Below are 12,569 nucleotides of genomic sequence, written 5' to 3'. Positions count from 1 at the left end.
CTTCCTCTCTAGACCCAAATTGGGCCCACAAATAATGGAATAATTGTGAAAGATGTTTTTCCATTTGTTCCACTTAATTGGTGGTTCCCCAGGGGATGTTAAAAAGAAAGGGGGAGGAGTACCACCCTGCATACTAATTTCTTATTTCTGATGTCACATTAAATATCTCCCAACCCACTTTCTCCAACCCCTCTACCCTCACGACCAACTACGGTCTAGGGTCTCTCAATATATGGCAAAGCACAACAAATTCACACACTGACTCATTGTTCTCTTTTTATCACTGCCAACATCGGTGTGGTGTTTCTCAACTGTCTTCAGGAGGCACTGGCTCTGTTTAGACAGAGGGCTCTGAAGCACGGGAATCGATGAGGTGAGTGCTCCTTGCAGGCTTAGGACAAAACGTGGCAACCGCTGGGCAGTAGGTGGCGTACCACAGAAAGGCTTTCCACAACTCCTCCCAAATGCTCTTCCCTTCAGGCTCTCGCAGAACCCCAGGGAAAAGGGATGCTGATTGCACCTAAAAAGGCAGGTTAGTGGTCCTACAGAAGGGAGACCCTACTTTGGTTTCTTGGCGCTGAATTCTCCTCATTGTGCTGCGATTGAAATGAGTTCATGGTGGCTCACACCCACAACAGTTCATAGCTGCTTGTGCATGGGTTCAATCATGCTGACATCTGTTTGTAGCCACTTATGTTCAGTGTGCACCCCTAGTGAGTGAGGAACATTAAAAGTGGTGAATTCTCATGCTCAGCAGGCACCCCTTGCACTCAACAACGGTTCTTTGCTGTGTGTACCCGTCATCAAATACACTCCCACTAGTTCATAACCGCTTAAGTTCAGTGGTACAATGGGAGGGGATTCCTCATGTACAGTGCATACCCTCTTCAGAAAGCTATAGGCCCCCTCATGCTGACGTCAGGAGCAGAGACCTGTGTCAGACAGTCACCACTCTCTCAAAATGTCAACACTCTCAACGGAGGTTAAAATCACCTCATTCTCTTGCACTCAATTTTCTCCCAAGTTAATAGCTCAAGCAGTGATCTGTGGTCACGTCGGAATGACTGTTAAGTTACCACAGCGACTTCTGCCAGTAGCCACATACATGCTGCTCCGGCTCATAGCCAGCAACCATCTGCAAATGTACTCACTGCATACCAGAGTCCATTTGACTCAACAATCCTGGACTCAATTGTGGGACCAGAGTACTTCCCTGAATAGCTTTCAGTTCCTGAGAGTGGCCACACTCCATTTTCCTGCTGCATCAAGTGCTTGTTGAGGTGTACCTGGATGTATCCCATCCTCGTTGCCAGTGTCCAATGCCGGATAAGAGGATTATTCAATAAGCAGACCAGGGAGTGAAGAGCAGCATCAGATTTATTCCATACATATCAGCCACAGCATACCAACTGCAAATTCCGGAGCACGCAGGCTCCTCACTCTACATTCTAGAACTTTGTGACCGCAAGGTTCCCCTGTTCTAGTCTATTCTACAGTTTCTGGTATTTTCTACGGTGCAAGCAACATAGCTGATGGACAGATACCACAGCTGGTAATCAGCATTTAATTTTACTATAGTATATTTTGACATTGAGACAAGCAATGGCAGCTCTATCTCTTTTACATTCTGAACATTCTGCTCCCGGTAAGAGATAGCTTGAGAAAAAGCTATAATCAACCGTGTTAATATGCCTAAGTTTGATATTTTGGAATGCATGCTGTGATGAGAATAAACCTCAATTCAGGTTATACTAGTAAAATATTCTGCACTTCTAGTAGCATGCCATTACTCCCATGTCATGACAAGGTTAATTCCTCTGTCCGGTTTACATTTACCAGGCTTGATCAGCTGTGTGTTTAGACTCAGTTCTATGGTATTGTTGGTAGCGGATTAAAAAACAATTATATTTGCACTGCACAAACTTGGTGCAAACTTTGACCTCTGCTATGTCCACTAGGATGGACATTTCTCTCAAACTAAGGCTAAATTTACAAATCCAGTTAAATTTCAATGACAGTGAATAGATTTTGCCCCACAGTAATGATAGCGAGGAGTAAGTTTGCAAACCATTACGATTTTTAAGCAGATTAGTAAAGTTACAATCTGAAATCAAATTAATTAAGAATAACATTGTGTGCCTGAATACAGCATGTATGAATATAATCCAGGTAAATCAAATTGGCAAATGCAAGTACACATTATTAAAGATAACATTTTCAAAATAAGCAACATTTTCTTCCCATAAAGGGAAGAACCCCGTGACGGTTCCAATTAAGAAGAGGAGGAAATGTCTTTTCTCTAGAAGGTAAGTCTATAAGCAAAAATATAGGGAGCATTGGATCTCGAGAGAGAAGGAAAGAAATGTCTGCCAGCAAAGGTGGACTGTGGCCAGTGTTCTAACTACCTAACAAGCTTCACACAGTTAAAACATGAAATTACAACCAAATGATAAATCCTACAGGTTCCCACTGAGTAAGACCCAATAAAAACACAGTGTTCTCTCTGTACTTGGTGTCAGCCTCCTTCCTATAGATAATACAATGCCAGCTTCTTACATTGTTGTGAACTTCACAATATCGCACAAAGGTGTATTCACCTCCTCTGCCTCCCATCCCGTGCAGGCGCTAAGAAACATTGTTAAACAAATTATTTGTAAAAAACATGATCTTCACACAATAAGGTAATGGCAACAATTTCTAACAAGAACATGGCAACTCAGGTGCCTGAAACAAAGAGAATGAAATATTCACAACAAATAGAAATGCAACCTTTACTTTTCAAAATGGAGTAAGGTGCCTAGACCTATTCTTATCAATGTTAAGATGCCTATGCACTATCTAAATTTAAACAAACATATAAATCACTTGTTTCACTAAATCGAAGTGAAAAATAATGTGTGTACTTGTATGTAATGGTTATACGTGTTACAGGTTACATTTGATTAAGCACAAATAATTGATGGTGACATTGCGTTATCACGGTCTGGGGACCATAAAGAGGTTTTGCCATGAACTAACATGGTAGTAGAAATTGGATTGAACTACGGATGTTCAACCGAGTCACAACCACCTGATAACCATGGCCAGCATTGTTGCTGGGCACTTTTTACAGGATGAGGTGCATGACATCATGTCGCACACATAGTTGATAACTTAGAGCAAAGATTCAGGCCTTAGGTTTTGTGGAATAAAGAAAGAATTGATGTGTTGCAGATAGATTGGACTTGTATGTCACATTTGAAAGGCTTCTCTAACAAAGTCAAGGAGGGTGGTGTAGGTCAAGGGTATGGGAGAGGTCTCTGTGAATGCAGGCCTATTTTATTTAGTTCTTTAAGAGTATCTGATATGAAGAATGTGGGTACAGGTAGAGACATATAAAAGTAAAAATGTTGGGGGCATGGCAGAAAAGGCGTAAATGTGTATTGTAATGAATGTGTTTGTGATCATATCTGAATCTGAACAGTTGCTTCAAGGTTAAAAGACAATATCTTTCAATTTAGCTGCATACAGAGGAACCTTCTGGTTCATGGGGGTCTTTGTGTGGTGAATTTGAGGAGTGGCACTGCGTGTGTCTACTGATATGGGACATTGTCATCTCTCACATGGGGTCCACTGTGAGGTCCTGGTATGTGCTACACTCTTATCCCACCTGTCCCTGCTCTTGTTTCTCCCTGTTTTCCCTCCTACAGTGGGGGACATTGTATCCCTGAATGACTGGATCGATGGGAGCATCATTACCTTGGACTGCCAGATGAAGGGCCGGGTGCCAGGCAACATCTTGGCTGTGTGGGTGATCAAAAGGCTCGACCAAGAGCAGGAGATTCGAGAGACCAAGGTGAACCGATGGTCTGAAGATTACACAGAGTTGGTGAACCGTAACCGCTATTCATGCAGAAGTACCTTGGTGAAGGGTGGATTGTGTGGTGTAAAGAGGAGTTTCTCATCCTCGCTGGTCTTCCAGGTATCCAAAAGTGAGGATGACGGCGCTGAGTTCATCTGCAGGTTCCTCAGTGCTGACAAGGTGCTGGCTGAGAAATCCAGGGCAGGCGTTGTGATGGGTAAGCCTAATATCATTATCAGCGTTGGACTTGCATCTGAGTATGTTTGTTTTCTCTTCTTCCAGCCAAGCCTGGTTCTGGGGACATTTGTTATGGTTCAGTTACATTGGGCCCGGTGATGGGTACATTTGTTATGATTCAGTTACATTAGGTCTTATACTGGGTCAATTGGTTATGGTTCTGCTACATTGGAGCTGGCAGTGGCTACATTTAATCTTATTGTGTTACAATTGAATAGCCTGACTATTAGAGCCAAAAGTGAGCTTTAAATTCTGTTAGCTCAGAGTTGTCTGTAATGATCTATGTCCGTTCACAGTTCTTCCTTTTCTAGCTATTTAATACAAGTTGACTTATGTCTATAGATGTTTCAGTCCGCTGTATCAAATGGCCATCAGAGCCCCCAGCATGGCTGGCTCCATTGAATTTACAACTCGATGTCCCAGACCAATCTCTGTCATAGAAATAAGGAGAGCTGTGCATGCACCTCCTGAGGCTTGAGCAGGGAGACGGCACGCTGTTCACTTGCACTTTCCACATTTGCATATTTCCACAACGTAAAGGTATTTTGCTGCTATATTTTTAAGACTTGTACATTTTAAAATACATTTTTACTGGGCTTTTAACTTTGGGCAGGAACTGTTGCCAGTTGCATTTACTCACCAGAGTCTCCAGGAGCATCCACTCGGTGGCAGGGGCTGCCATCTTGGGGGAATCGCGGTTGGCGCTGTAGCTTCTTTGGCCCTGACTATATTTAAACACCACATGATACAAGAGCGCAGCGCGTGCGCGCATCGGGCGCGCCGTGGGCACGCCGAAGGCGCGCCTAAGGCAAGCCCGTCTGCGCCCATCCGCGCTCGGACTGCGCTCTGCGCTGGAACCCTTGGAGGTATGATTACAGGCATGAAACCCTCTTTTACTTATTCTAGTGAACAACTACTGGCTTTAAACAGACACACAAGTACACTTGGTTGTGTCTGTTTGGATCCTAGTATAATGTCTGGATCAACAATAAAGATCTACACGGGGTGTGAAACAGCCCTTCCAGAGCTAGATATCACATATCCAGCCAGGGAATTCTTTAGGATGGGTTTGAATAAAGAGGTTGTTCCAGATTTTAATTGTGTTCTTTTAAACGCACGCTCTCTGGTGAAACATAGCATTGAATGTGCATCTTTAATAGAGGGCAATAATGTTCAAATTGCCTTTATAACGGAAACATGGACTGATGAGGCTTCTGACCCTGATCTTGTGAAGGCAACCCCTCCTGGATTCATATGCTATACTGCTAATAGACCTCTTAAAAAAGGTGAAGGATTAACAGTTATTCATCATAGCTCCATCAACGCTAGTTTCGATATAATGCTTAATCCCTTGTATGAAGCGCTATCCTTCTCTCTCAGCCTTTCTGATCATTAGATGTTCAGGGGAATTCTAGTGTATAGACCTCCCGGTCCTAGGAATCCGTTCCTAGCTGAGGTCGGCACACTTCTGGAAGCCGGCTTGACCCTTGACTCGTACACTATATTGGGAGATTTTAACTTCTATCTAGAGGATGATGCAGATAAAGATACGCTAAATCTTTTAGATCTAATGAATAGTGTTGGGTTAAAGCAACTAGTGAAGGGACCCACGCATTTGGCTGGGCACACGTTAGATGGGATTTTTTCAAATTCCCTATCCCTCTCTGTTGTAAATGTTTTACCTCTCCCCTGGTCCGATCACGCTGCAATTATGTTTGAACTGACCATTCATGGAGGTCGGGGTAGGGATCCCCTCTAGGAAAGCAAAGGAGATTAGAGCTTGGAATAGGGTAGGAGAGAAAGAACTCACTGAGTTGCTATTTTTGACTTGGGCTTCTCTGCCCTCGGAGGTGGAGGAGGCTTCAGTTGCCTACACTACTTGGTTAGAGGATGCTTGTCATATTTTAGCTCCTTAAAAAGTAATAATTCCAAAGAGGATACAGCCCACGGCCCCTTGGTATTCTCAGGAACTAAAGACTCAAAAATTGAAATGCAAACAATTGGAACGTTCCTGGAGGAAGGACTATCATCCAACTAATAGAGCTTCATATAAACGAGACCTCCTACAATATAAACAGATGCTTTTTAATACTAAATGCGAGTTTTTTGCTGAACAGATTAAACTAGCCAGTAATTCCTCTAAGGAATCATATAAAGTTGTTACTAGGCTCGCTCACCCTCCACCGGCTATCATCTCAACCAGCCAGGTTCTCTGTGAAGAAATGGCCACGTTCTTTCAATCTAAAGTGGAAGCCATTTATAGCACTTTTAAGGACAATGCTGGTAGTACGTTAGGAGACTTGGCCCATGATGTTGAGGTAGGACCTGGATCAAAATTTACCATGGCTAGTTTTCCTCCAATAATCTACTCGGATACTTTTAAGCTTCTTTTTTCCGCTAGATCAGGCTCACCCTATGACCCGTGCCCAGTAGCAATTGCAAAAAAGGCTTATGTACCAATAGCTTGGACGCTTACTACTCTTTTTAATGCTATGTTCGTAGAAGGGCTTTTCCCTAAATTGTGGAAAACTGCGTCTGTCCTGCCACTCTTAAAAAAACCTAGCCTAGATAGTAAAGACCCAAGCAGCTTTCGCCCCATTTCACGCCTACCTTTGTCTTCTAAATTGGTGGAAAAATATATGAACACTACTTTGAGTTCTTACTTATGGGAAGCTAAGGTTCTGGATCCCACCCAGTTTGGGTTTAGAGAGGGTCACAGTACCGAAACCGCCCTCCTTAAATCCACGGAAGAGATTAGGAAAACGCTGGACCAGGGAGGAATGGCGGTGCTGATCTTGCTTGATCTCTCCGCTGCCTTTGACACGGTTCATCATGGGGTTTTGATGGATCGTTTATGGGGTTGCGGAGTGAGAGATAAAGCTTGGTCTCTCCTTAAATCCTTCCTCTCAGACAGATGCCAGACTGTCTCATTAGGTGAGTTTGTTTCCAAACCTTTCTCTCTTCCTTGTGGGGTGCCTCAGGGGTCTTCCCTGAGCCCTACGCTTTTTAATATATACGTCTCCTCCTTGGCCCCCTTGATTGAATCCTTCGGCTTTGGCTTAACATCATACGCCGATGACACTCAAATTGTCATCTCTCTGCAACCAGGTCAGGAGGAGGCAACGAGTGAGAGGCTTCACGACTCTATGGGGGCAGTGGGAGACAGGATGTTGCATAACTGTCTAAAATTGAATGCTGGCAAAACAGAAGTGATTCGGTTTGGGAACAATGTTAATCTCTGGACCCCTGGTTGGTGGCCTGAGGCCATGGGTACTCTCCCAGTACCCTCCAGAAAAGTTAGGAATCTGGGGGTGGTGCTGGATGAACACCTTGACTTGCGTGATCAAGTAAATGCCGTGGTCTCTGCTACCTCCTACACTCTCAGGACCATGAGGAAAGTTTTGCCCCTTTTGCCGGCTGACTGCAAGCGGACAGTGGTCTCGGCCTTGATTATGTCAAGACTTGACTATTGCAAAAGCCTCTACTTAAATATTCATGAGCGCAGCTTACAAACACTTCAGATGCTCCAGAATGCAGCTGCCAGGTTGCTTACGGGGACTCCGAAATTTGCTTCCATCTCGAGTTCAATAAAAAAACTTCACTGGCTGCCAGTAAAAAAACGAATACTTTTTAAATCACTCTGCTTGGTTTTTCGAGCTCTCCACGATAAAGGGCCCATTCTATCTGAAGCAACAATTTCAATGGTATGTGCCTGGAAGATCTCTACGCTCATTAGGAGCTAAACTCATTGTAGTGCCCACCTCTAAGAGAGTTAGATGGAGAGGCAGAAGCTTTTCCGTTGGGGCAGCCAAGGCCTGGAATAAACTTCCTGTTGGCTTAAGAAACTGCAATGATTTATTTGCTTTCAGGAAGGCGCTTAAAACATGGTTGTTTTAATTCTCTCTGGCCAAACCTTAGGAGGACTGTAGCAAGCGCCGGGACACCTTCGGGTAGCTGTGCGCTATATACGTTTTTCTAACATAACATAACACATCGTAGAAAAGGGCACATCTAATACCAATTATAGAGATATTGGATGAACAGGCCTGAGCGCTTCAACCAGGGGGTCTGCATAGAGGGTGAAGAGGAAAGTGGAAATAAAAAACTCCTTGTCTAATTAAATGGGTGCGTTCTCCCCCACAACCATAACAAACCATTGATTGCATGGTAGTATGCAACTTCTGTAGAGGGGCACCAGTCCATCTTTGACTCCCATCTCAATCTGGATCTGCCAAAGGCTATTGAATGATGTATCCAAGAGTAAGCTCGGACTACGGCAGTCCCTATTCCTCATTTTATAGATGGTAGTAATGATAGAGAGGCCTCAGAATCTCAAAGAATTAGTCAAAAGTTGGTCCAAGAGGGAACTATTGTACATATGAATATATACTGCAACTCTATTGAGCATGAGCTCAGTATATGCGGGACTATTGTTAATAAATTTAACCTCACCAAGATTCATTGTTCTTGTTTCCCTAAAGTGAAAGGGAGGTGAGATACACTCCATATTCTCCTTTGTTAAAGCACACACATTTTTAAAATGTCAGTGCTAGCTCTTCCCTGATATGACCATATTCAGTGCTTGTTTCTGAGTCCACTGTGCTATTAATTTCCAAAGTAATTGACTACGAAAGTCATCCACTATGAACTCCAGGCTTTAATTCCTGTGTTGGCTGCCTAACAATTGTATTTTTGCCTATATCATCCTTCAAGTAACTTTTTAAGACATTCCATCATGGTTTTGCTGCAAGTAACATTAAAGCATCTAGTGACCCCTTTATTAGTAGTCCACTTTGGCCCCTAAATGATTGTGCAGTCACTCTTGTAATATTCTGGAATTCATCTGTGGTCTCCCAAGCCATTAAAATAGGATCTAAATAATGCCGAAATGGTATTAAAACCTCTCTCACTATGCTATTTGTGTGATCAACAGGGTCAACTTGCACTGAAGACAGTCTCCTTCTATTAACAAAGGGCATTCAAATATCGTCTGGGACCTCAAGAACGATGTACATTTAGAGTTTACACTAGGGCTTGATACCATGAACAACAAATTATGGACGCTAAACTGACTCATAATGAGCTAAAACGACTGCATAAGCATAAGAAAGGGTCTAAATAGCATCATATGATTTAGAATTCAGGGTGAATCCCCCAGCCCTTAAAAGTTGTAAGGGCAGCCTGTTCATTGGCATACCAGCCATAATAACTAAGCAATTTACATGTGTAAAGAAATGGTGAGGAAATCTCAAATCAAACCAAATTAAATTAAGTAGATTTGTTTAGTTAATTAAAACTATAACTCATTTTCTGCATAAAAATTAATTAAGACAGTGGTATATTTCTATCTATAATCTACTGGCCCTTTACAGAGACGTTAAGAACTTGTTAATCACAGCAGAGAGTTTCTGAAGGGACTAGTCTCTTTTTACTAATTAAAGTGGTGGGGGTTATTTTCTTTTCCACTATCAAAATTAATGCAACAAATCTTACCTACATTTGTGGCACATTGCCCTCTAAGACTTATTTGATGGCTGCTGCATATGAACAAATTCTATGTATATCTAATTTAAGACATAGCCATTTTTCCAGATTTTCCAATAGCTGAAAGTAAAGACAGACTTGACATTTAGTTCTTGAACCCTCAAATTCAACATTCCATTGTAGCACGTGTTCCCCAGTATTAGACAATTGTTTGGAAATTAAACTTTTCAAAAGAAGTCAGTACGAAAAGCTTATATTTCTTTTGTGGTATGGGCTTTACTTACATAGCCATGTTTCCATTTACAGAAGCAGCTACATCATCATAAAATTAGAGATATATTATTTGTTCACTGAGGAGGTTTTTAAATTAATTAAATGTTAGTGATCATTCCAATACTTTTGTATATTCAAACTGAGAATCCAATTCTCTAAACAACATGCCTATGCATTTGATCGCTTTTCTGGCTAATTACACTTCTTTCCCTACAAGAGGTTTTAATTTTCCAAGACTAGCATTTCTTAGTCTGTACCTCAACTTCAGTTTTTAATGCTCTTTCTTGTTATACCTCATTGCATTCCAATCTTAACTGTGCTGGTGACTAAATAGAAAATTGAATTCTTTACTTTGACCAAGTTCTAACCAATCTTTTTATTGGCTGGGGAAACCTTCAATGGCATAAGCAATACTTGGAAATATTTTGTAGTTTATCATCTGCAACATAGGAGATAAAGATGGATATGCCATTTTTAAACAGCTGATTGAATACCTATATACGAGAATCCCTTTTCATGTCCACTAAGGTTAATTGCTGATGGCATCTTTCATTGTTTAATGGGCCAGCCCCCAAATATTTATATTGATCACTTGTTTCAGTTAATTTACAAGCGTTATCACTACACACTCAATTGTGAAAGATGAGTTTTAGTTTCTACTTGACTTCTGTAAAACTGGAAAGATACACAATACTGTTAATACCCACTTGTTCTTCAACCTTAAAAATGGTAGAAACTTACTGACACTCTAATACCCTATGCGTGGCATTTGTAAGTACACATTCCAGTTCTAGTTTAAGAGTCCTTCTTTCCTTGACAGAGTACCTTAGTAGAATATAATCACAGACTTATAGCTCAGACAAATATTCAAGACAAAAGTTAAAAATTGATTTACATCAACAACACAACTTCAGAATACTTCTCTTTAGTCCCTTATTGGACTATAAACTCTGTCAATCAGATACATTTTAAAGAGAATAGTTCAAATTTAGCTTTCATTAACAACACAACGTTAGGGTTATTTTTGGTGATCTGGTGTGGCCCACTCAAATAATATTTTAAGAAGCAACAGGTCTCTGCGAGGAAAATCGAGAATCCTTGAAGTGAAGTCCTGGCTGCAGTAACATGACTGCCTTAGCAAAAGACAGTGTGTACAATGAGAAAGTTATACTCGATAATCCAAGATGGCCAAAGTCTCACTGGAACATGCAAGAACTTGAGGCCTACTGGGAATCGTAGCTCATTACCAGCATGGTGCAGCGCAGCATGATGTCCATGTATGCAGCCTCCATTCAAACAGTGTCATCACTCAGTGATGGCCTCCAGCATTTCCTTCGCTGAAATGCACCAATCGTGAGCGGATATGGAATAATGCATCCAATCACCAGGGCCAATCAAAGTAGTAGGGAGAGCCTTTAGCTCCACTTTGTAACACTTTCTTTAATGAACAGGGGATTAGAATAAGTTCCGTATCCTGCCGAATCTTAAGCAGACTTTTCTTTGTTAACACTGAAAATCAGACCAACCAATTCATATTTTCCCCTGATTGCTGATGGATCCACCCTAGCCTTCTTTACATTAGATTCTGAAGAAGTCAGAGAGGATATGGCAGGAGAACATTGTGAAATATTTAAAACTTCAGTCCTATTCAAATTTAGCCGGTCATAGTTTTTTTTTTATTTAATACATTTAAATGAATCAAGTTGGTAACATCATATTAAGTAAAATAATTTCATCCCTTTTTTTGTACAAAGATTGAGGCATACTTGGTTTGTGTGAAGTCTTCTTTCTAAACAGCCCTCAATGCATGGGTAGATTGAATTGTGATTTTTTGAATTGCAGTGAGCACCTATTGAAGACAGACCAGCCTCAGCCATGTTGGAACCTGCTTAACAGGTGTACTGGCTTACTGCCTACTGGCCAGATGGCACAACACAAAACACTTCAAGCACTTTGCATACCATGTGCGAGTCACTGTTGCACTGCTCATGCATTTCCACAGCGTTTATAGGGGGAACTGGCCAATTATGGTTCGATACAATAACTCCACTACTCAGCTTTCTTCATTGACCTACTGCTGCTGCCACCAAGTGCACGATCATATCATACGTTTTTCATTTGAGGAGTCGCGAAAGGCAAAGTGCTCTGTACTGTGTGCAGCACAGGTGAAATAAAATGTATAAAAATGCTGCTCCATCTTGTCATCCCTGATTGTAGGGGGTACAGGCCAATAAGAGTTTGATGAAATAACTCAATGCTTTGTACAAGACAGCCATATTAAAATGTTCACCTTTTTTCAATCTTCGTACTGGCTCGGTTGTGAATCGCATCCATTGCACGCCACGGTTAGCTTACGACCGAATCATACGGAGCGGTTCGGGACCAAAACGACTAGGTCGGTGAATTTCATGTAGCCCGCATCATACTTGCTCGCGCGTACAGCTGTACGAGCCGGCCGGAAAACACGCATACGGCTCGTAGTTTTCCCGGCCGGATCGCGTTCGGTGCCCTTCCAACCCGGATCGGAATCGGCCCCTTAATGATAAACCCTGTTATTGGAGCGAAGTTTTTTTGATAAAATATTGTATTGCATTCTTCGGTATGTGGTAATGTATATGGCAAACTACGGAACCATGGCGAGTAAACCACAAGATGGTTTACCATTATCACCTTCTAACAGCTGAGAGAAAAAATATATTGTATCCATCAAGCAGACAAGGTTCCATTAACCAGG

At 41.8% G+C, this 12,569-nt stretch overlaps 1 protein-coding gene across 2 annotated transcripts in view; it reads left to right on the top strand.

The window, feature by feature from the left end:
* The window catches only part of LOC146811973 (uncharacterized), a 410,827-nt gene that overhangs the window by 237,776 nt on the left and 160,482 nt on the right, over positions 1-12,569 (top strand). For both annotated transcript variants that reach the window (XM_085618947.1, XM_085618946.1), the window contains exon 6: positions 3,690-4,058. In XM_085618947.1, coding sequence (XP_085475073.1) covers positions 3,690-4,058 — 369 coding nt within the window. The remainder of the gene's footprint in view (positions 1-3,689; positions 4,059-12,569) is intronic.

This window comes from Triturus cristatus, chromosome 7 (genome assembly GCF_964204655.1).
Source record: "Triturus cristatus chromosome 7, aTriCri1.1, whole genome shotgun sequence".
Lineage (NCBI taxonomy): Eukaryota > Metazoa > Chordata > Amphibia > Caudata > Salamandridae > Triturus > Triturus cristatus.
The sequence above is the reverse complement of the archived record's forward strand: the minus strand, read 5'-3'. Positions and strand labels throughout refer to the sequence as shown.